At 39.9% G+C, this 25388-nt stretch overlaps 1 protein-coding gene across 13 annotated transcripts in view; it reads right to left on the bottom strand.

Annotated features, from left to right (window-relative positions):
- Window positions 1-25388, bottom strand: part of SULF1 (sulfatase 1) — a 128636-nt gene that overhangs the window by 7937 nt on the left and 95311 nt on the right. For all 13 annotated transcript variants that reach the window (XM_063170025.1, XM_063170018.1, XM_063170035.1 and 10 more), the window contains 12 exons: window positions 24374-24549; window positions 23696-23824; window positions 23374-23430; window positions 22270-22399; window positions 8440-8656; window positions 5048-5285; window positions 3288-3384; window positions 3106-3200; window positions 2633-2698; window positions 1969-2141; window positions 845-987; window positions 617-740 (listed from right to left, as the gene is read on the bottom strand). In XM_063170025.1, coding sequence (XP_063026095.1) covers window positions 617-740; window positions 845-987; window positions 1969-2141; window positions 2633-2698; window positions 3106-3200; window positions 3288-3384; window positions 5048-5285; window positions 8440-8656; window positions 22270-22399; window positions 23374-23430; window positions 23696-23824; window positions 24374-24549 — 1645 coding nt within the window. The remainder of the gene's footprint in view (window positions 1-616; window positions 741-844; window positions 988-1968; window positions 2142-2632; window positions 2699-3105; window positions 3201-3287; window positions 3385-5047; window positions 5286-8439; window positions 8657-22269; window positions 22400-23373; window positions 23431-23695; window positions 23825-24373; window positions 24550-25388) is intronic.

Here is a 25388-nt window from a genome sequence, read left to right as displayed (position 1 = left end):
AGAATGGAGCATTCCTGTGAAAAAATAATAAATCACAATGTTCAACCAACCAAAGTTAAGTGCAATGAATTCCAGAGACTTGAAGTAAAAATGGCTTTGTTTTACCTAGAGAATCTTGTAAAGAAATGTTGCTTTCTTCAAAAATGAAGGAGGCTACTGGTGATTAGAAGTTTGCAACGTTAAGTCTCGGTTGTGGTAAGGAACCTGAAGTTGTTGACATAGGCAAACAGCATTTGAAATAAACACAGGATTTAATGCCTCACCTGATACTGGGAGGCAAAAACTAATGAAATAAACCCTGCAAGAGAGAAAAGAGTTATGGCTGTGAGGATCTGCATGCGGCTGTTATTGATTAGCTCCAATAATGATATCCTTCCTGCAGCATTTCTGACAAATGATGGTTTTTGCCATCAATATCTGTCTGTCAAGAATAACCTGTGCAGACTTGCAAAGAAGCCTCTTGGTCATGCAGATGTGCACGACTGGTGTATATGTATAATTCCAAATTGTTCAGAGCAATACTTAGGAGAGTGACACTTCATGGATACAATTAGAACTTAAGTAGATTAAAACAATGTTAATAAAATGGAAATAAACACTACTATTTATCTTGTACCTGTTTCAAGTCCCTTTGGCCTTGGATTGCACTGCTTGTAACCTTGACAACTTCTCAGTTCCATCAGCTGGACATGCAATTGATTCAAAATGCCTCTTTCCACTGTGTGAACTGTATTGGTCAGCTGAGAAAGAGAGGAACAGAGGGAAATTATGCTTGTTAACAAAAATTAAGGAAACCCTGGAGGAGTCTGGTGAATGACATTTTGTAAAAGGGAAAGGGGTTTACCTGATAGGGATCAGTGTTCATATCAAAATATTCCAAGAAGCCGGTTGCAAACTCACAAAACAGAAAATTGTGGGTGTCATTAACTGTTCTCAAACACCAGTAAGTGTTGTTGTTGGAGCTTGTGCAAGCACAGAAAGAGCCCACTGTAATTATACAAACAAGTTATTAGTTTTCAGTCAAAAATAATATGCTTGCTTATTCTACTAGTTAATCACAGTAATATAATACTAGCATTGCCTTAGGTTTTTATTTAGGTTTATTTAGATTTGGGACTGTGACTACCTGTGAACAGACTTAATAAAAATAGTAATGGTAATACAATACACTTACTCTTCTTTAGATTGTGAAATATGTCAAAAGGACATTTTTTTTACTCCATGACTGTTGCTGAAGCATTGCCAGAATGCACAGCAATATGAGAACTCTTTTCATAACTTTTTGTTACTCTGCAGATAAAAAGAAATTAACTAATGTAATTGTTGTCTTTAAAACAAAAGTCATGCATATGACTACTTTAGGAATATTTTTAAATGTAAAGTACATAGCAGAAGTCCTAGTACAATCAGAACAGATTATCACTAGGAGACAATTTCTATCTCCAAATGAAAAGTTGTTCTTAGCAAGTTTTCAGCTTGGGGTCAAATATGTTGTAACTTAATCACCACCTGATCTTGAAATTTCTGCAAATAAAGTTTTCAGTCACTTTTCTTTCTCCATCATCCCAAGTGAGGAAAATACTGGTTTTTAATGCTGAATCCTGTGGAAAGTTTTTCTCAATGGGATAGTATATAGATTACTCTGAAGTTTAAAGAGACTTAAAATATCCTTTACCTCTAATATTTTGTTTATATACACAAGTACTACGCAGTTGTGATTTTGAAAATATTTTAGCATATATAAAGTGGAATAATGGGAAGAATTCATAAGGGATACTATCTGCATTTTGGTGATGATATGTTGTTTATTATTTACTTTGAAATAAAAATGTTAAAGTAGGCCTTTTATGTGCTGAAGTTTTTGACAACATTAGAGGCCAGAATAATGCTCTGACTGCATGAAGTGGAAAACCAGTGATTCAGCAGAGGATAACCTAGATCACATCTACATTTTGACATAAGACTCACAGTTCCAGAATGGTGCTGTCTGCCAGTGGTTGTTGTCATGGGTGAAACATGTCAGCCCGGGAAGGCTGCACTCATCTCCCTTCTTCTGGCGCCTTTTCCCCTTGCGCTCCTTCTTCCTTCTCCGGTTCTCCTTGAACAGCTGCAGTTTGCCATCCACCTCCTGTGCTGCTTCTCTGTTCAGAGAGGAAGTTGGGCATGGCTGACTAAGAACAGTCTCTGTTTGGTTAGCAACAGCACTAGCAGTTTCTACATCTTTCTGGATTTTATAAAGGTGAAAGGATGAGGACAGGACCTTCTATCTCAGCTTCCCCAGCTGCTAAGATAAGGTGCTCCCTTCAGCATGCATAAGAAAGGATGCACTGCTGCATTTAGGTTTTACTGGATCTTCTTAAAAAAATATTGATCAGTTTCTGATAGCACTATTTTCATCCTTTCTCTATCAATAGGTTGAAGAAATATTATCCATAAACTTTCACAAGTTGGCCCAAAACTACTGAATGTTTCTTGTGATAGCTTGCTACATGTGACCTTTTCTTCCCTTCACCTCTCTCCACAAAAAAACACAACAAAACCCAAACCAAAAAACTCCCCAAATGCCCAAAACTACATATATCCAGTCACCAAAAAGCCAGCTGTGAGAGTGAGAGGTTAATAATAGCCTTACTTGAAGGGATGAAGATGGCTCTTGAGTTTGTCTTGGGCCTTTACCCCTTTCTCTTTGTTGTAATAGCTACAGGGAAAAAATTTAGGAATTATTAATTAATTAAACTATTTTCAACATAAAACCAAAACAGAAATATACTATGGTTGACATTTTCTTAAGGAACTATACAGACTTAAAATTTTCACTTAATTCAAGGAAGTTCTAGCTGTGTTATCCTATGCTAGGTTATAGCAGAACTACAGCTGGATTCAAACATGTTAGTAGAATACAAACATATGTAATCTTAAAAAGCTAAAGTTTATCTTCTTGTGGTTCACAGTAGCTTCTACTCATGCCTAACTAAAAAGGAGGCCTACAAAGGTTATAAATATCAATAAAGCTTTGGTTTTCTATTTTCAATCTCAAAATCCCTGGAAAATGTATAAGCCTTAGAAATCAAAGTAGTATTCAGTATTTAGTGCCACCTCTCTTACCTCTGTTTACTACAATCACATTCATCTGGTTTTCTTCTTTTTAGGTGTCCTCTAACTTCCCTCAAATTCTTAATTTTGTCTTGGAGAGCTTCAATCTGCAAAGAGGATATTTCTGAGTCAGAATTATTCTTTGCAAAGCTATCGGTGTAAAGACTTCACTGAGATTTTAAAATACCTCTTACCTCCTTATCAATGTAAGCCTTGTGATCCTTCCAGGCTCTGGCAGACTGGTACAGCTCCCTCTCACAGTGAATAGTGTCATTTGGAAGAATGAAACATCTGTAGATGTGAGTTTAAGAAATAGGAAAATGAAGGTCACTTGTTTCCCAGTTACCCACCCATTTTTTCTCTTTCTTCCAACATTCCTAAATCAATTTTTAAAAATATGGTTAGTAAACAGATAAAAACTCTACAAGGTCTTCCTCTGTTGACTTAATAGCAACAATTGCTTTTATCTGTTTTCTCTGGAAAACTTGTCATCCACAACAGATGGTATGTGCCTGCTAAGCAAAAAATGCAATACATTCTTATTTAATCAGAAATGAAATTGAAACTGAAGTAAAAATCTGCTCAGAAATTAAAGCTCCTTGTTAATCAAATGTGCCATTGTTTATTTAACCACCAGCTGCTGAGAAATACGTTCTCCTTGCCACATGAATGTGGCTCATCTTCCCAGCATGCAAAACACTCAAGAAGAGAACATAGAGTCAGAGGGCTGGAGATCAATATAATCAATAAAGACCAAGAAGAACCAAAGTTAGAAGAAAGAGTTCAAACATGTCATTAAAAGTCTACAGAGCACTTGAGTAAAAAAACAGCGCAATGACAAAAATATTCATAACTGTGTTTGAAAAAACAGTTCTACCAAGCGGAAAAAAAAAAGCACAAGACCAAGGCAGTGGACTGAGACAGAAAATCCAGCAGAGTGCAGGCTGGGCTTTCAAAGTCACCATGCTGACAAACAGAAATTCCTTAATTAGAGAAATATAATTTTATAGACAGAACTTTTCTTTGGGTTCTCCTTCATCATAACCATTCTTTTAATTTTTGAGAAGAATAACAGAAAAAAGATGTAGATGGTTATCTCTTCCAATGTTATCCTATTCTGGTTTTTTCTTCACTCAAAGAATTCTGAAAGTAATGCCATTCTGTAAAGGTCAAAACACTTTATGGAGAAATCGTATTTTTTATGGAAAATGATTTAAAGCTTTAATAATGCCATGGCTGGAAATTATCAGCATAAGAAAGGATAATTTCTACTATTTACAACTAACCTTTGTATTCTCCTAAAAAAAAAAGAAGAAAAGACATAAACTCAATTTACATTTTACATATAATAAAAGAGATTCAACAAAGTTGGTTTTGTTTTGCCCACATATTCTTGAATTTTGAAAGAAATCATAGTAACATTTTAAAATTAAAAATTATTTTGAGATGTTTGCCTTTTCATTCAGAGTTAGTGTATCTTGAATAAACAGGTCTAATGTATCTTAGCTAGTGCTAATGTCTGCAAATAGCTAAGCACTAAGAAACATGATGTAGCTGATCTAATCTGTCCCCAGGTAGAGTGGGACTTCAGTCACCTCAGATTTAGTCCTCTCTGCTAAGCTGTAGTCTAAACTTTATAATAAACAGCAGAAGCATCAGCTTAACAGGGTGATTAATCCATTACAAGATTCATATTTTGATACAAGGGATGAATTTCCCTCCAGAGATGTCTGCTTCTTCCTAGACACAAAATCTAAACCAGAGGTCTCCATTTAAAAAACACATACTAAATATAAATGATTCCACTTCCTAGAAGATACAACTCAGGTGTATCTAAAATCTATGATGTCAGTTTCAAGTTCCTAAATATTGTACAGAGGGAGAAAGAGTAGAGCTAGAAAATGAAGATTTGGTTTTAAGAAACAGAAATACCCCACAGAGAAAGCAATCATACTTGTGTGTCACTCTGACAGAGCTGGGCTGACCCAAAGCATCAGCGCCGTCAGCGACCATTGCGTCACGAGCAGCGCGAGCGGTTTCCTCTCCTTCCTCCTCATTGTGACGCTTGGTGATACTTCTGGTCTTCAACACCTGCAGCTCTTCCTCTTCCAGATTTATGTCATATATCTCACCTTCAAATTCCACAGACAAGGACCGGGTTTGGCGAGTGTGGACAAATCGAGGTTTGTATTCTGAACCAGAAGAAACATTCACAGTCAAATATATATGAATATATAGGTATATACATGATCTGTTTCATGAACACAAAATATATTCCAAGGAGAAGAATGCAGTTCAATAAAACCAGTTGATATTTTCTGTGACTTTACAGAAACTTATTTAATGTTTTTTTGATACACTGTGCCCCACGGTTCCATGAGTAGCATGAAATTTTGGTTGCTTCGAGGTTTGCATTTAATGTTAGTCTAATCTTACGCTACATTAGTTAGTTAGCATCTAAGTCTTCAAATAAAAAACAGTATCTCTGAAATATCTAGAAAGAGACACTAAAAAAATCAGAGAACACAGGATTAGCAGCCACTTTAGAAAATGAAATCATTCAGCACTGTGAAACAAGGCCACCATCTGTAAATTGGCATGTGACATATTAATGCATACTTTAGAGTAAAAAATTAATTTTGAAATTAACACCTTTTCTTTTTTAAAGGTAAGCATTTAGAGGGTAAGAATCCATCAGATATCAGTATCTGTATGTATCTATATGTATATATGTACATATACTTTGACATATATGTCATCTGTAATTATGTGATCACCAAAGAGTTGCTGCATTGCAGAGCTGCAGTGAGACTAATTATGCCACTTTTAACCCTTGAGAGCTCTAAGCTCAGTAGGGTCACAACTCTTTTAGTTACTGTGTATATGAGTAAGATTAACTAAGACAATTAACTCTTTTGAAAGGTCTTTAATTTCATGTACAAGAGAACCTCTGTTTAGTCTCAGTCTGAAAGACCTTACTTACACTTTTTACTTCTTTTGCTAAATGCACTTGTCCCAAACCAAGATGATAAAACTGACAGTCAATACCACACCAAAGCATGTTGTGTCTAGCAATGGTGCCTTGCAAAGCCACACACAGAGAGCTCTAGACACACAAAATTAAGCTTGTAAAAAGTCAGTTGTAGGGCATTTCCATTTGTTGCATCTATGCTGAGCACACCCATGTAACCTAACAATAATTTATCCAGCAGAAAACAGCATCTGTAAGAAAGTACTGTCTTTGGCAGGCAGCATCAGTTCCAGTGAAGTTTTTATGTTAGTGTCTTTGAGAGACATAGGCTGACTCTTTCCTGCAAGAATCTTTTCAAGGAGAAGATAGTGAGCCTCATTGAACTTTTCATTCAAACCACCCTGTACTAAACATTTTCAGCAATCACCTGCTGTCAGGTGAAAAAAGTCTCAGTCAAGGCAATGAGGACATTCATCTTCATCAACAGAAAAACTAGCTTCAAAGCATCTTTCTGGTCTGTAACCAAATTACTCTTTAATAAAATTATGTATAAGATTCATAGGGTCGGATGGGACAATTTCTTGCATTTGACAGCCTCTGATCACACTGCTTAGCAAACAAGTGGCTGAAAGGATGGAATATATAGGCATGTCATGCACGAGTCATCTGAAGACAAGCCTGAATTAGTAATTCCCTTCAAAATATTTCATCACTATGAGTCTTTCTCCACTCTACTCAGAGGAGTGTTAAGGCTGATTTGGAGGCAGAAAAAGGAAGAGATGTAAGAACGTTGCAAAGAATTAAAGCATAACAAAACAACTTTTTCTGATGCCTCCTTCAGATGTTTTCCATCCTTCCCCTACTTTCTCTCCCCAAGTAACTTGTTCCACTCACAATCCCCTTTCAGCCCTTGCTGGTGACTTGGCAGCACCTCTTTCCAAGGTACATAGAAGGCATCTCCCCACAAAAATATCCCTTGAGGGAACATTCCCCAGTTTGAGAATCACCCTGGCAGCCTGTGGCATGTACACTTTTCAGCAGAGCTCTGCCAGTACACACTGTGAGGTTCCTCAGGTCATACTAAACAAATGGAAGAAATTAGACCAGGACAGTATTTAGGCCAAACAATGAGACCACTTAAGACAGACAATATTGTGGTTGAATGTACAAAGAATACCAGGGATTCTTGTTCACATCCACAGTGTGGGGGGCTTTAAATCAGGAAATATTTGGAATGATACTGACATTATGTTTTTAGTTCATAGACATCTGTGCAGCACCTTCTAACTTTTGTTTCTCGTACAACTTCACTAACATCTTGCTTTGAAGATCCATCTTTATTTTATTCCCCAGTCTCGCACTGTCCTGTTGAAGAGCAGAACACAGCCCGCTCTTCAACAAATTCTAAAATCTGCTTCTATTGCTTCAGCTACAGAAATTCACTCGCATTGCTGGGCAGAGAGGAGAAAAATCGTGCTCCATTTAAAACAACAGTCTCTTCAAACAGGCTTCTTTTGTAGAAATCATTAGCAGAAAGAAGCCCAAGCGCTACAGTCCTAAAGCCCGCTTGTACAATCGCTTCAGCCCCCGCTCCACTAGAGGACACTGTGATCTCGCTGTGTGTCCCTGCGGGGATCCCGCTGCGGACGCGCAGGGCAGGGACAGCGAGAGCCGGGCAGAGCTCGGGTCCGAGAGCAGCCGCAGATGCGTGCGGGCATCACCAAACTGCGAGTGAGCGAATTCAGCCTCAGCCGTGCTACAAAACACTTGCCGCGGCCACCTCGGCAGGCAGCGGCCCGAACCACCGCGGGGCTGTCGTGTGTGAGCCGTGCGGGAGGTGGCACCAGAGCATCACCGCCACCAGCGCCGCACCGCAGCATAAAGGCTGCTCCTCGCCCTGATCCGAGGGATAAATATCGTTGTTCTTGCTGCTCTAACAATCACAGAGTGGTTTGCGTTGGAAAGGCCCGAGAAGAATATCCAGTTCCAGCACCCCTGCCGTGGGAAGGAACACTTGCCGCTAGAACAGGTTGCTCAACCTGGCCTTGAACACATCCAGGGATGGGGCATCCCCTTCTCTGGACAACCCTCACAGCACTGATTTTCTTCCTAATATTTAACCCAAACCTACTCTGTCCAAGTTTAAAGTGATTTCCCCTAGTCCTATCACTAAATGACCTTGCAAATTCCCTCTCCAGCTCTAGGCCCACTTCAGGTACTTATTGCAGAGGCAATTACGCAGAACCTGACTACCAATTCTGGACGTCTTCATGAGACACAGAGGTGAAAGCAAGAGCACACTGGTAGGAAAATGCTCTGCTAGCCATTTCCCCCTGCTCTCTGCCTCAGAGTCCAAGAGATCAAGTAACACTTACTTTGCACATTAGGGTTTCTCAGGAACTGTCTTTGATTTTTCCTCTGGGCCCTGCTGTTCCGGTAATCAGTGTCTCCACAGTTGCAGTCCTTGTCTTTGCCGCCGTAGCCCCGGGAGTGGAGGCTGCGCGTTCTCTTCCTGATGGCCAGGATGTCGCTCGACACCTTGCACTTGTGGATTCGGAGTTTGCCAGAAGCATCCTCTGTGCACTGCCACTTCTGCAAGGGAGAGACGTGAAGGTGATTTCCCAACAGCCTTCCAAACCCCTGTTGCTTTCAGTAAAAGGAGACAGGTAAATTTATTTTTAAATTTAAGCAGTCCCTTAAATAGCAAACTGAGAAGGGAAATATTTTAGGGCAAAAATTCAGGCACATTCTCCACAATGTCTTTCTCACACTAGGAAAACATAAGCTTGAATGGAATCACCTCAAATCTGCCTAAAACATACAATCCAGTTTAAAAAAAACCAACAAAAACCAAACACGCATATATATATATAAATCAAGAGTATCTATACTACACATATCCCTGAAAAGAGCAACTTAAAAGTCTTAATTTACTGAGTCAAGGAATAGTAGCAAGGCAGTTGTCACCCACCCTTTTTCTTCTTTGAAAAAAAAAAAGTACTTTGTTCTGTGACTTGGATTTTTCTAGCATGATTCAGGGAAAAATAAAAACAATCCCCAATTCATGGATGAGGAAGAACTGGTTCAGTTGTAGAGTGTTTTGGAAAGAAAAGAACAAATTGTGGATGTAATCTACAGAAAAATACATAAAGCATTCCCTACAGTCAGCAGGTGCAAGCAAGGGGAAGAACCTTAGGGACAGTAAACAAGAAATCATCTTGGATAAACTCCTTTGGAGTTATAAGTCATGAGATTTGTATGAGACTTGGGAGGAAAAGCTCTGGAAGGAGTACCTGTAAAAAGCATTGTGTGTGTGCTGAATATCAGACCAAGTGTGGGAGAATGAAAGGAAACAGGTTTTTTTTCCAGTTTGTCTGCACAATATCTGTCTGACTTAATTATCAACATCACTGAACCAGATGGAAGATTCCAGGTGGATTTTTCCAGTGGATCCCATCACCTTCACATTTCAAATTAAAAAACAACTGGGAGTTTAATTTCCTTTCCACATCATACTGTTTTAAAAAACCTAAATGTTATTTAAAAACAAAAGAGATCAGAGCTCCTTTGCCCACACCCAAAGCTTGCCATACATGGCATTCACAATACACTATATAAAATAAGACGTCTGTGAAGATTTTAAGTCAGCAGTAGTCTGAATAACAATAGGTAGAACTAGAAATAGCTCTGTTTATTTATAATTTTAATGCAATCATAAATCACTATTACTCAGTGAGTTTTGTTCACTTTTTCATCTTAAGCCACAATGAACAGAGTTTGCATACAAAGCACTAAGCTTGGCTGGATATTGCAAAGAACAAAACTCAGTAATGTTATTGGTAACTGGAACCTTTTAGCTGCAGTTTGAGTAAAGTTTCTCTGTACTGTGTCCTTTTTTTGGTTCCCATGACTGAATAGCATAAGTAGCTTTCTCTTGCCTCATTAATAATAACAAGGCAGATGAATGCTGGTCCTAATGGAGTTGCCAATCTAATTTTTGAAATGGACACTAATATCAGAGCATGCACATTTCAGTAAGCTCCATTAACTAATGGCTGCTCTGGACTGTTTTGGGGATGCTGTCATGCTGACTGAAGAACGGAGAAAGAAAACTGAGCCTCAGGTAGATTTTCTGGCCTGATAACCTGAGGAATGAGCTGATGTGAGTCAGAACCACAGCACTCTCTGGCCTAACATGTGGGCTGAATTAAAGATGGATTCCATGCTGAGATCCTCCTGTGGATTGGCAGGACTCTGATCTCAGAACAGTAAGCCATGTGTAAAAGGACCTTAATTTGAACAAGTCCAATAACTGGCAGAGAAATTACACTTGTGCCCAGACTTTCAGTGTAAAGGTACATCTATAAGTGACAATGTAACTTTCTACAAGGAAAGGTGTCCAAGAGCTGTAAAGCTTTGCTGATTTTACTCTCCCATAGCATGTGCTCTCTTCCTTCTGCAGCAAGAGATGATTGTTACAGGATAAGAGTTGACTGCACCACTATATTTCCTGTCTTTATTGGGTACGTGTTACATTTATAAACATATGGCACTAGCTTTTAAGGAGTCTCAAAAGCAGCATTTTAAAGTAGAATAAGTATTCTCTTTGTCTCTTTGCACTAATCATAGCAAGAGGTTGTAGGAGTGGCTTCAATAACCTTTTAGATCATTTTTAACAGTATTATGACTAACGCTGAAACAACACGCTCTGTGTCTAGTACAAGCCAATAATAGTTCCCTATTTAAAACAGGGATTAAATGTGATTCATTTCCTCTTTTATTTTCCTTTTTAAAATTTTACTTTAAAAAGAGTGTCATTATAAAGATGCTTTGGAGTTCTAAGTTGGAATTTTCAGTCTAACTTTCCTGAATCCCTGCCCATGCCAGCACAATCAGACACTGAGCGTGCCTTATGCAGTTAAATCATAATGGTTCTTCTGCTCATCTTTCGATCTACAAAATGCATTAATGCACATAAAGGAAGATTCTGACTGAATGCACTGCCATATCCCCTGTTTTCTACCTTCTTTCCCAGTTTGAATAACAAACTATTATTTGAAGGTCAGGACTATTAATTTTGGTTTCTGGATCACTATTTCTTCATCAATTAAATAACCCCATTAGCTAACACAAGCTAAATATGGCTTCATAAAATTTTAATTTGTATATGTTTTCTTATTTTCCCCATGTTTATCTTCTTTCTTACAGTGATATTTCACAAGACACCTTAGACAATCTAACAATTCACTGTTGCCATAGGAATATAGGATAGTCCTTGCTTCTGGCTGCCTGTTGCTTTAGGGACCCTTGCACTGGTTTATTTTCACCTTGGTAGGAGAAAAGAGAACTAACTCAGAATTAAAACCCTAAACCAATAGTAGAGAAAAACCCAAGCTCCTGACATTTGGCTGCAACAAGCTGTTATATTGTTTCAGTCATGTTGTGAAACTTCATCTGTGTCAGCCTTTTTCCTTGTCATTGACTCATCTTTTCCTTCTTTCATCTCATTTCATCACCTACCCTCCAGCCACTATTTCCCTCTCACCTCAGCTCCCTGCCTTCAGTTCACTTTCCTCCTCAATTTAGGTTCAGAGGGAAAGCAAAGGTGAAAAAGGATCTTTAATGCTTCCACACCAGTGGAGCCCTGACACCCCACACCTGAAAGTTGATGGAACTTAGCCCACTGGGAGGAGCTTTGCTAGCTTACAGCCACCCTGAACCAAGCAGGGTTTGTTCTGCATATGCACTTGGAGCCTTGGCTGGGTTTGTGTGTGCTGGCTGCCAGCTCTTCCCAGTGCCTTCCCTGCCCCGTCAGCAAATTGCAAAGGAGCTTAGGGGAGATAAAAGTGTCAAAGGACCGAGCAGTTAAGGACTTTGGATTTGTCTTGTTTGAAAGAAACAGCCTGAGGGGCAATGTAATTTCCTTCACAGCTCTCTGAGGAGGGAAAGCCATCAGGGTGATGTGGATTCAGTGATAGGACATGTGGGAATGGTTCAAAGTTGTGCCAGGGGAGGTTTGGATTGCACATTAGGATGCATTTCTTTACCAAAAGAGTGGTCAAACACTGTACAGGCTTCCTGGAGATGGGGTTGTTGCCCCAAGCCTGTAAATGTTCAAAAGGCATTCGGAAAGTACTGTTAATGACACACCATGGAAGTGGCCAGGCAGTCAGGCTCAATGGTTGTTGTAGATCCCTTCCAACAGAAATAGTTCTGTCCTATCCTCTTGTGCTGATTTAGGCTGAGGTAGAGTTAATTTTCTTCACAGTGGCTGGTATGGGGCTGTTTTGGATTTGTGCTGAACACAGGGTTGATAATATAGAGATGTTCCCGTTATTGCTGAGCAGGGCTTACACAGAGCCAAGGCCTTTCTGCTTTTTCTGCTGCCACGTTGGTGAGGAGCCTGGGCATGGCTGGGGGGGCTGGGAGGTGACACAGCTGGGACAGGCAACCCCAACTGACCAAAGGGATATTCCAGACCATAGGACATCACACTCAGTATATAAAGTGGGGGAAGAAGGGAACATTTGGAGTCATGACCTTTGTCTTCCCAAGTCATTGTTACATGTCATAGAGTTCTGCTCTCCCAGAGGTAGCTGAAAAACTGCCTGTCCCTGGGAAGGAGTGAATGAATTCCCTCTTGTTTTGCTTGTGTACACTGCTTTTCCTTTCCATATCAAACTTTATCTCAACCCACAAGTTTTCCAGCTTTTGCTCTTCCAATTCTCCATTTGATCCCACTGGTGCTGGAGAGAGTGAGTGGCTGTGTGGGCTTAGTTGCTGGCTGGGGTTAAACCACTACACCTATCCTATCCTATCCTATCCTATCCTATCCTATCCTATCCTATCCTATCCTATCCTATCCTATCCTATCCTATCCTATCCTATCCTATCCTATCCTATCCTATCCTATCCTATCCTATCCTATCCTATCCTATCCTATCCTATCCTATCCTATCCTTCAGAAGTTGAGCTGCTTTAATCTCTGCCAAACCTGAAGTTTAAACCTGTGCCTGTTCCTCAGTGTTGAGGCAAGAAAGGCAACGGTGCTGCAGCAGGAGCTTTTCCTTGGACAATGACACTAGCATGATGTACTTTCTTCTGGGGATAGAGGTTTGTTCTCATAATGACATTTCAAAGACAAAGGGTAGGACATGGGCTGGTTAAAAGGGGTGGTTTGTCCTTGGTGGCTTTGCTTTGCCTTGATACCTGGCATGGCTCCAGTTGTGACTTGCAGCTAGATAAGGAAGACAACACCAATTGTCTTCATAACTACCTGGGGTCTCAATTTCCTGGTATTAATTAGTTGTGCCACAGCCTTAAAATTAAGTCTATTTCATTACTGATTATAATTAAGGCATAAAAGTATATATTCAGAATGAATCATTGTGATGTGCTCCACTGTAAATAGCTACTTAGGCAGGACTTCCAATCAGCTTTGTGCAGTTAATTGACTGTGCTGGATTTGAGACAGTTGCTGCTCCCTTATATAGAGGGGAAACGAATTAGACAAGTCATGAAAAATGTCCCAACAGTGGGCAAGCTAAAGGTTTCTATGAAATGTAAACACCTAGTATTTGCAGTAGACACGTCAGTGTTAAATACCTTGTCAGATTTTATCACAAACTTAGGAAACCCTGCAAAACATGCAACCGGAAATATAACATAGCAGCAATATTTTTACAGGTGCTTTTTCATTTTTGTAATGTATGACTGACTTTGAGTGTTATTGCTCAGCCTAGGGAATGTTAAGATAAGGACTGAAAAATGAAGACTTCATGAATTTAAACATGTCCTCAAGATCTCATTTCCCTTTTTTCCTGTTTCGAAAGGTACTCTCTAAATTTGAAAAGAGTACAGATGGAAATACCGTCACAGGCTGGATATGTGTGCACCATTTTCCTTCATTAGCAGCAACCAGACCTGGGGGACTGCCAGGGGACTTGATGTGATAATGCTGGAAAAGGAGTCTGGCTCAGGGCTGTGCTACTGCAATCAGAGCTGTCTTGCTTTTGCTTTCTCTGGGCCATTAGAAGAGGCTGTGTCACACAACATATTGAAAAGTGCCCTGTAATTAGTTGTCTATGGTAAACAGTGCAGAGCAGCAGCAGTTCATTTGTGCTGAACTGGACCTGAATACTGAGAAATGTTTGCTGGTTAAGGTCATGTCCTCTGTGCATCCTCACAGAGCAGAACTGAACCCCGGTCCTGACCAAGGCTCCTAAATGCCCCTGGAAGTACTAATCTGTGTTGTTTCATCTCAGCAGTACTTCAACATTGCACATGAGTGCAGCTGTTTAACTGGGATGGTTTGCCAGGTTCACTCAGGAAATTTGGAATTGCTGCATTTTTGTGGGAAAAAAAATCTCCTCCTCCATTTTAGAGCTGAGTAGATGCAGCCTGTAATGGCAGATCCCAAGTTTTGCACCACTCTCTCGAAAATGAACCACTTTCTGTTGGATCATGCTCCAGAGTCTGACAACATGAATATATTCAAAGGCAGTTATTTACATACAGCCTTAGCTCCTGAGAAGTGTTCCTAAAAATGCAATGGTCGTGGTTCAACAGATAGGGAAGAAGTTTGTCCTACAAGAACTGATGGGCAGAAATGTATGACAGGCTTTAGAAATACTTTCAGATAAAGGCACAGGGATGAAACTGGAGAAAAAAGGAATGAAGGAATTAATCACTAGATAACAGAAATAGCTATATAAAAATTAGCAATTTTGAGCTACATCACAGGCTTATGAAAAGAAAGAAAGAGAAAACTGCCCAGGAATTTTACAGACTACAAAATTTTGCATTCTTGCTGTATGGGCAAGATTGATTTTAAGTGTCACAGTCATAGCAGTTCTCTAGTTATAAAATATGCATGAACTGCATTGCCAGCTCTAGAAATGTAGGCACCTAGGTCAAGACAGCAAATATTTCTCCTGCATAGCATTCTCTACCAAATCTATTAACTTGACTGTAGTTACAGCTCAACATCAAGAGATTTCTGTTGTTATCCAATAAACTTCCACTATCAGGTGCAAACAAATAGGAGCTAATGAAAAGGATAAATTTAATCCTTTAGCTATAAATAGTAATACCACTAATAATCTTTTAACTATTGTGTCATATACATTTAACTTGCAGAGGACTTAGCTTATATTCCATTTCACTAGATGCTTTAAAATGGAAACTCTGCAAAAAGATAACCTCAAAGGAGTACTACAGCAATTGTTAAAAATAATTCTTGCATAAACTGTGTTTTCTGTCTAGACATTTTTGGTACAGAGAGTTACTTTAATAGAGGTTTAAAGAATTTGCTTTGTTAAGAACTGTGCCACTCTACCATAAAGGTCTTTCTGTTAGAGAACACCAGTAAGATGATAGTGAAAATATTGAACACAGTTGTGCATTGAAAGAGATTAAACCAGTGAATCCAGTAATCTTCCTGGAATATCTCTGGATTTTATCCAGAATAGGCTTCATACATCCAATTAAGTATTGCTTGAATTTAAAGGATTGTCAAATCTGGGAAGAGCTGCTCTCTGTTTGATAAAAACTTAAATATTTAGGCTGAAATGTGATCTATTTAGGCTGAAATATGAAATACCATGCCTTGAAAGATTATTTTTACAGATAAAGGAACTTATCTTCATATTTGGTTTCAACTCATAAACAGAGTGGTATTTTAACTAGAGGTATCATAATTTCTGGCAATTCCTATGAATTCTTGAGCAACTAAATTGCAGGCATGTTTCTGTCAGCTGTGAGGGATGACTCTGCAGGGTCTAAAGTGAGGAATAGCTACAAGGGCTGTTCACCAAGTGCATGAAGCATGCACTTAGTTTTAGGCACATAACTGGTCCCAAACACATGTGCTTCCAGTTAAGCCTGTGCATAGATACTCCACAGAATTATTACTAAGAAAAGATGGTATCAGTGGGGAGATGGCCAAGAAGAGACAGCTTTGAATCAATGCTCTGATAAAACAGGTTGATCAGCAAGTGCTTTTTGACTCCTGCAAGTATCAGGAGGTTGTTCTGGAATCTGGAGAATCCATGAGTGATGTTAATATGCCATAGCATAATTTTAGTTGGGTTTTAGTGGGTGCTCAAGGTCTGGCTGTCAGTGGCTGGCCAGCCATCTGACACTTCTGGCCAGCTCTTACCAATGTATGTGTTTTTATTCATACTCTGCAGCTGGTCATAAAGCTGACCTATACAAATGTATGGTCTGTGACATTTATTTTATGAGAACATAGATACTCGAGCCAAACCAGACTACACCTAATAAGCCCCATTCTAATTTCCTTTACAATATTATCTGTGAGCTGATTGATGGCAAGTGTTCTTTCAGTATGGCAAATAGATATTCTTTCGACTGAATGCTGATATGATAATTTGATAAATATGAATATCAATAATAAAATTAAACTCTTATGCTAGGTTTTTAGAGGGTGCAAAATACGTGAAAAATAGGAGCACAGGCTACAGAACATGCTTTTTGGATCAGAGCCAGAAGAATCTTGCACATTTACCACAAAGCTGATGTTTGGATTCAGCAACATGTCTCCAGTGACTACCCGTAAAACCTCAGATCATGGTAAAATACACTAAGACCTAATCTAACTAAAAATCTCACTGTACAGTCTTCAGGCATTTTCTCCAAATGAAACATTATTTCCTCAGGGTAGTTTTGGGATAGAGTTCCTCAGGAGGACACTCAATATTATGCATCTCTAAAGGCGAGGCGCATGAAAAGCGGGCACAGGGAAGGTGCAGCTACACTGTTGTACCTGTCTAGCACAGTGTGAGTGCCATACCAACATGGGCAGCACAATGCATTTTCCTGCTCTGCCCACTGTCAGTGCTCATTGGAGCTGGCAGAAGGCCATGGATCTTTACAAGTTTCAGACCTTTGCTGTTCACAAACTGGCAGGTAGTGTCGAGCAGATGGTAGGAGATGTATGCCCATAAAATAAACAGACCCATGTCTGGGTTTCGCTGCTGAGTCATCCAATCTAAGAGCTGAAATGTTAAACCCAGTGCTTCATAGTCCTCATTGTGGGAGGGTGGGTCTTTTTTTTTTTTTTTAATCCTATTGGGAAAATTTAAAAAAAAGATTGTGGTTTGTGTAATTTTTCTAAGAGGATGAAAATGCATATTTGGCTATGGATTTGATACTGATTATAAATAATGGGTTGAGCAGTACACTGGAGACATCCAGCCTATCAGTCACCAGACCTCATAAGGTAACTGTGATCTGGGAAAGAGTGTTAGGTCCCAGAAGTCAAAATTATGCCTTAGGAAAATTCCTATGACTCAGACCAGAGAGAAAAAGAATAAATACTTATGAATTAACTCAACTCCTTAATTACACGTTTAGGTAAGGGAAGAGAGAAAGAAAAAGTATAAATGAAAACAAAGTTAACATGGTTTTATTTGATATTTGCTAAGTATCCAGAAAAATTTCATGAGTGAGAAGATGGAATGAGTTCAAGAAAAATAACCTGCTGGAGGATTTAAGAGCAGCTTGCCTCTAAACCTCCTGAACTAACATATATTCTTGTCTCAGGTCATTCCAGTGGAAAGCTGAGAAGAGATTTGTGTCATGATAAGGTTGTATTAATCCAGAGAAACATTTGTTCACATGTTATTTTTTCTGCTCTGTTGGAAAATTAACAAAGCTTTATTACACCAAGTTGACACCAAGTGTTCCCCATATTAAAAAAAAGCAGAGTTATGCTGCAGATGAGTGCTGCAGATGAACACTGCAGATGAATCAATATTTCTGTATGGTGTAGCTTATTACTGAGAAGGTAAATATATATCAATGAAATATTAAAATACCCTGCAAACCATTAAAGTGTTAAAACCCATCAGCATCCACTGCTAAACCAACTGGGCTCAATCAGGTGACCTCAGTAAGTTACACCATGTAAACTGGTGACAAATTTGGCATACGAACTATGAACAAAACCTCCTGTTCCCATCACAATTTCTTGAGCATTCTCTCATGTGGAGATGTGGAGGGAACACAAAGGAAATGCCTACCCCTCTCCAAGCCCCAAGCTGAGCAGGGAGCCCACAAGCTCCTGCTCCCTTTTCCAGGGGAGTGAATCTGGCTGATGTGACAGGACTGTCTGTGCTTTGGGTGAGCACAGATCAACAGCTGGGGCAGGGCAGGGGCTGAAATCTAGTCTATACCAAAATACGACACGAGCAGGTGACCCATAACTCACTTACAAGTTCATTAAATTAACAGCACTTCCCAAGTTATGAAGTTGAGGAGGAAGAAGAAAACATGAAATCCTCAAGGCCAGGTACTAAGCAAGTAAATATTAAGAGCATGCACTGAAGGAACATCTGGAGATCATTTAGTTCATCCTCCTCCTCAAAGCAACAACATTATTAGGTTTGGATGTATCCTGGAGTGGACTTTCCACAGCCTCTTTGGGCTCCAGTTCTTAATCATATTTATGGTAACACTTTTTTCCATGCAGCTCTTTACACTTTCCCTTGATGCAACTTGTCTCTAACTGATAGCCCTTTTGCTGTGCGCCTCCAAGACATACCTGGGCCTGTCTTCTCTCTAATTAGCCATTGATTAATCAAAGGAAACAATTAGCTTCTTCCTTTGCCTTCTCTTCCCCTGGCCAAACAAACTTCTGCCCCTTCTCAGTACCTCCACCCCATCTCTGGGGTCCTCCCCTGGACTTGCTCCAGCGCACCAAAGTCCCACTGCTGCTGGAGATCCCAGCCCGGATGCAGCATTCCAGGTGCAGCCCACAGGCACCAGGGAGAGGCGAGTGCTCACTTCCCACGACCTGTTAGCAGTGCTCCTGCTAATGCAGCTCAGCAGGAGCTCCTCTCCTTGGCATGGGCTCACTGCTGACCCACGTCAGCGACTGCTGGAAACAACTCAGGAGTGAACACATCCCATGCACATCTCCCTTCTGAGATGTTCCCAAGGAGGTGGGTGAGCGCTTGGAAACTGTCCTCCCATAAAGGGGATTATGTAAAAACAGCAAGGGGACAGTGATCTACAGTGTGATCTACAATGGAAGTGATGCAACATGTCAATGGAGCTAGAAAATTTAAATACATTAAAAACTAACAGTGAAAGTATTTTATATTTATATTTTACAGATGTCTCTTCAAAATCTCCCCCCCTTTTTTTAGGTTTATCTATTTTCAGATATACATTAGCCATAAAAAAATAAAAGAATTTTGAAACATTTGATTAAAAAATTATTGTGCTAGGTTCCTTTATTTTCCTTTCTTTTAAAGAGAAAATAAGCTGAAGCAAGTATTATCCTGAGTACCTCAGCCTTGGAGATTTTAGAACTAGCAAATCTCAGGATCGCACCTCATTTTAATACAGGAATTTTTTTTTTCTCTTTCAGCTTCCTTGTGATTTCCTTTTCAAATAAACTACGTATTGACTAGAGTAAATTTAAATTAAGAGCAAGATTTTAGTGGTGTATTAATTCCCCAAATGCTTATCCTTAGTTTCAGACATTTAGCAGCAGTTTCCCACAGACCAGTAATTTCACTATTTTAGAATCTGTCAGCAATCATTCATTTTATGAAAGTAATTTTAATTTAACTGATGTTAACTGCAACTGATTAGAATAAATATAGGAAGTATCATAAAAGACCATAATTTAAATGAAGATTTTATTTCTATATATGCACCTATGTAACTGAAATCAACTATCAACATATATCTATAAATGCACCTATGTAATTGAAATCAACAAATCTCATAAGATAAAACAATATTTTATCTTTTCTAAGAAGTGCAAAACGACTAGAGCAAATCTGCTGCAGGAACCTCATATTAAACTATGATGGCTCAGAAATGCACATTGGAACACATGACTAAGGTACATTTATTAACTACTAACTTTTTTCATTTGAAGAACTTCTCTACACAGAAAAAATCCTGCAGATTCTTATTTCACATTGCAATGCCTCACTGAAGTTCATATTAGTCCAATGCTGGTCTTTAAATTCACACTTTACCTATTCTATGCTGGCTTTTCTGTGAGCACCACAGGTAGTCTGTCCTTGAGAGAGAAACTGACCTTGTTTCCCAGGGCTGCATGAGGGCAGATGGAGTGGGAGGAGTGGGTCTGTGCCCCTCGGGCTGAACAAGCCCAGAGGATGCTCCACGCCTCACGATGCTCTGCTCAACAGAAGTTTTCCATAGGCATATTTAACTTCAGCACCCCTGCCGGAAGCCTTCAGGATGTTGGAAGTAACAGGGATAGCCTTGGTCTATTTTTTAAAGAAAATAATGTGTACAAACCAATGGCTGTGTCTAAAAATTGTTCTCAGCGCTGTCTTTCATCCATCCATGCAGCCAACACACCTTCAGCATTGAAAAGACCTTGATGAGAGTTTGTAGGTGGGAGACCCTCTACAAACACTATTGATTTTGTAGCCTCCTTGCTGCCCTTCTTCCTTCACCCTTTGATCAAACTGGATTCACCAATACGGGATTCACCAGTGTAGGATTCACCAAAAGGATCTACTGCCCTGTGCTGAGAACAGGCCTGTGAGCAGGGTTTCCTACTGCTTCAGGTGGGATGTCTAGTCAGGACACTTAACCTTTTCTATTCATATGCGGAAAAGTAGTTATTCCAAACCTGGATTTTGGCATAAGAGGCAAAAATATAAGAAATAATTGCAAAGACAAGATTTTGTTATGTAATATTTAACATCTTAGTGTCTAACAGTCTAAATTACTTCACTGATCTCCTTTAGTTTTTATAAAGCATTCAGATTTTCAAATTTAATCTCTGTTTGCAACAGCAGTGCTTGAACTCCTGAAAACTTTGCCCTTGGGTGAGACTGCGATATTGTGTATATCCCTTCAAAAGTGGCTGCATTTAAGGAGCATGTGCGAGGTAAGAGCCGTGACAGAGGACCCGGCCGAGGATGTGACAGCCGAAACATTAATCCAGTGCAATCTGTGATTAACCGAGAATTGCTGTAACCCTACACTCCACAGGAGGCGAAGGGGCAGGGCAGGGCCGGAGCCTTTCCCCAGGCGGGCTCTCGGGCAGAGCGCGGCCTGCCCGGGGCCAGGCGCCCTGGGTGGCGCGGAGCGAGCGGGCCCGGCCCGGCACAGAGCGGCCTTTGTGCCCTCGCTCCGCTCCGCAGAGCCGGCCCCGAGCTCAGCCAGGCCCTCGGCTGCCGGCAGCGCTCCCAGCAAACATCTGAGGGAAAGCGCAAGAGCCTGCCTGGGAGAAATCACCTCGCACTTCTGCGGGGAGGTGTGCGCGGACGGGGATGGACTGCAGGGACGGCAAGGCAGGCACAAGGCACTGCCTGGGGCCCCCAGCATGTGCCTCAGCGTGCTTGGAGGTGGTGTCAATGAGAAGGATGCACACCTCCCCAGTAAATCCATCTTCGTATGTAACCATAGGTATTGCATTAATTCAGGATGGATTGAAGAGAATTTGGAGTCAGAATCACTTAATTTAGCTCTCTTCCTGTGTGTGCACTGTAGAAATGCAGGTGTAAGCGTAGTAGTCAAGGGTGCAGTAATTTCTGGTTTTATGAGCAGGCAATTAGACCTTTGTATCAGAGTCAGATGTTATACTGAAATCACTAAGGCTGCAAGAAGAAAACGTAATGTTTGGGTATGGGTATCGCTGCCTGATTCCTTACAGTGACGTGAAATAGGGAGTGTTTCTGGAGACCCTTCTGTTTAAAGTGTTTCAATAAATGCTAAAAGATGATGATTACTAAGCGTGCTGTTCAGTTGTTCATCCCAGCAAATGAATTAATTTGTAACCTTAGGACTAACCAGTTTGTTTGGTAGTTCTGAACTAGCCCAGTGAGTCCAAGCTTTCACAGCTCAGAAAGATTCTCTCCCTTTTTAACAATTATTACCGAACTATCTTGCATATTTATCAATGCACATGATCAAAGAAAAAGTAGTCATTTCACGTTATGTTTGGCAATGGGAGTTTTACTATGAGCTCTGTACTAGGACAACAAATGTAGGACCAGGTCTTCAACACCTTGAATTTGACCACTGCTTAGAGAAATTTGTCTGGTTTTCTTTTGCTCTGAAGATATTAACAACAGCGATCTTTTAGTTACCTTCCAAAAGCCATATTCTTCAAATTCTTTTGACCCATAGTGTAAAATGTGTATTTCCCTGTGACACCTAGAAAACTGCAGTTTCTTGTGGCTTACCTGTCCTGGTTGTTCACAGGCTGTCTGGTATCTTGCTTGTTGGCATAATTCTTTTACTCTCTCATACTTTGGTAGTTGATTAGACTGCTGAGTGTTTTTGTTGGGTTCCTCCTTCTTGCGTAGAAATTTGCTTAAAAAAAAATAAAGTGGAGTGTTTTAGGTGCACTGTTCTAAGCCCTAAGGAAGAATTTAACTTGAACAGTGAAGCTACTTGAAGGTTTATGTCTTCTCAGGGAAAAAATCCACACATTTCTGTTACTGACTTTCGATGTAGGTCACATACTGAAAAAAAGCCTCAGGTGACTGGCTGAAAATTGCCAGAAGATAAATAAGTGCTGCTAAAATATGTGTAACTGGTACAGTTCAGCACCATTGATTCATAAATGTAGGTTTTTACAAAAAGCTTTGAAGCAATACTTTCTTGGCTGGAAAACACAGCTGAAGACACAACAGGACTTTTATACTCAGCACAAGCTCGGCTGTATCTTACATATTACGATGTGTCTTTCATGCACTGCTTTGTAATACATCAGACAAGGTTTTCATAATCTGTAAAGTCATAAAGTACCAAAATGAAATTGCAGTAAAGTTTTTACCCAGAGAAAATTTTCACAGCAACAACTGGCAGGGTAAGAGGGTATAAGGAGTTATCAGCAAAGAGAGGAGCAGTTATAGTCATGAATCTCAATTACACATAAGTCTTAGCTAGAACAAAAATGAAGAATTCTTCTAATACATTATGGAAAATACAAAATTAGCTTATAAGAGGATTCTACACAGCTGGATTTGAAACTGAGATTTGGGAAGAAAATGATTTGGATAATGACAAAAGTGGGAACAAGCACAGTGTTAGGGAAAGAGGCTAGGAGAATCACCAGAAAAACATGCTTTCAAATTTCTTCAGAGAAAGGTATTTGGGAGCACAGGAGATTGCAAAGGCAGTGGTGGGAAAGTAGGAAAAAAGTCATGCCTGTCAGTTTGCTTGCAAAATTTACTGCTTCTCTGACCATAAAAAGGAAGAAGAGGAAGGAGAAAGTAAAGCATGTACAAGGAGTACTCCCAGCAGGCAGGCTCTCCCAAAACTCTCTCACCCCTAATAATTACCCTCTTTCCACTAGAAATGTGTCACGCCAAATTTTGGTCTTCTTGTTTGTTCGAAACCTGAAAGTAAAATAATGACATTTACTGCTGGCACTGAAGTACACCACTGTGTAAGTGTTAACAAATTATTTTTGAAAAAAAACAACTCCCCACTTATATATACATGCAATTTTATAGATCTACTACTTAAGAGACTCTTGAAATGGGAAAGCTGTGGTCGTTGCCATGACACAACTCATTTTCACAGAATCTGTTTTTCCACTCAGCTGTTGATTTACTTAGGTGTTTGCTTCTGAACTGGCTAAAAAAGGATCCTGGGACCCACCTGTTTCCTGGTCTCTCCAAGTCCAGAAGCTTTAGGACAGATTTGCCATCCATATCTGGAGGTGTGTCAAGGCCTGCTATATCCAGAATTGTTGGAGCAAGATCAATATTCAGAACTATCTGAGGCACACTGCAAATCAACAGGAAAGGTCATAGTTGCCATGTGTTCAATGTGTAAGTCTTCACATTCTCTTGGAAATAGAATGATAATTAATGCTTATCAGGGCTTTGAAGATGTAAAGCTCTACAGAAGTGCTAAGTTTAGAAAACCCCCTTTGAAGTCTACAGCTCAGAACGATAGGCCAGTACTGCAGACTGACATCACAAAGAAAAAGTTAAGCACGATTAAACAAGGAGGTGCAGCAGCAACACTGCTCTTATCTCACTGACAATGAGGGCATGATGCTAAGTGACAGAGTGAGCAGTAAAGATGAGCACATAGTTTTTAAAAGCAAAACCCAAGTCCAACCCTACAGGACTATGCATTACAGTTTTCTCATCTGCATTATAACTTATTCATAATATGCAAAGTGAAAAAACGGTCTGTTTATGAGACTCATTGCTCTGCAATAATAGGGCATCCTTCATGAAATGAAACTAGACAAAGTGATAATTACATGTTCTCAGAAACATTTTACATTAGGCTCAACAGCTGTGCTAGAGACGTAAGGGAACGTACACTGATCCCGGCTCCACACTTGGACCACGAATAAAGAAAGGAACTCGAATATCAAAGTCATACGGCATTGACTTCCCCTTGACCAGTCCGAACTGCCCAATATGGTATCCATGGTCAGCAGTGTAAATAATGTAGGTATTCTCCAGTTCTCCCATCTCTGCAAGCATTTGGTGTAACTGCAACCCAGCACAGAAAGAACTCCGAGTTAAGTGTAGCAAAACACGTTTTGTGCAGAGTCGTGTATAACCATCATTTATAACCCTTAAATACACAGGACCAAACAGGGCATCAATGACATGGCTGACACAGATTCTGGGGTCTGGCATTTGTACATCTTGCCTTTACTGTGCTGTGAAAAAATTGACCTACCAGTTCAATTTCTCACTTGACAGAGGGGACAATTAAACAGCTCCAGAAAATTAGAATAGAGAAAATACGGTAATGATGGGGTAGTTGCCTTAGTATGTCAAAAATTCATTGTGTACTCACACACAGCTTGTGAAAAAAGTCTGCCACAACTTTAGGGGAAAAGGTACTAAGATTTGATTTACTGTGCTAGTCCACAACTTTCCCATTCCTTACAGTTGTGGGCTTGGGAAAAAGCTGTAAATTTTTATTAAAGTTTAAAGAAATCTCTCTAGGGGAAGATCTTTGGTCATGGTGCTTGATTTTGGAACAAAAAGTCATACAAAGTAAACCTAATAGTTCATGTATCATGTTACCTATAATTAGCAGTGCACTGCATTGCCTAACTTCTCCAAACACTTGTAGACTGACACCTGAGTTGCTGTGATTTGCCAGTTCCCAGATTTCAGCTGAAGGATAAACTGTGAATGGAGTGTGTGAAATGAATACAAGTTGTCATGTGTGCACCTGTGTCTATCCATGTGTACACACAGGTGATGCATCTTCTGTTAATACCAGGCTTTATACTAGGCACAGTGACTTTTCCCTTTAAAAAAGCCCACTGTTTTTTTGACCCAGCAATTGAAAGAAGAAAGCCAGGAGCTTGGCC

The sequence above is a fragment of the Melospiza melodia genome, chromosome 1 (assembly GCF_035770615.1).
Source record: "Melospiza melodia melodia isolate bMelMel2 chromosome 1, bMelMel2.pri, whole genome shotgun sequence".
Taxonomy (NCBI): Eukaryota; Metazoa; Chordata; class Aves; order Passeriformes; family Passerellidae; genus Melospiza; species Melospiza melodia.
This window is presented reverse-complemented; position numbering and strand designations above follow the sequence as displayed.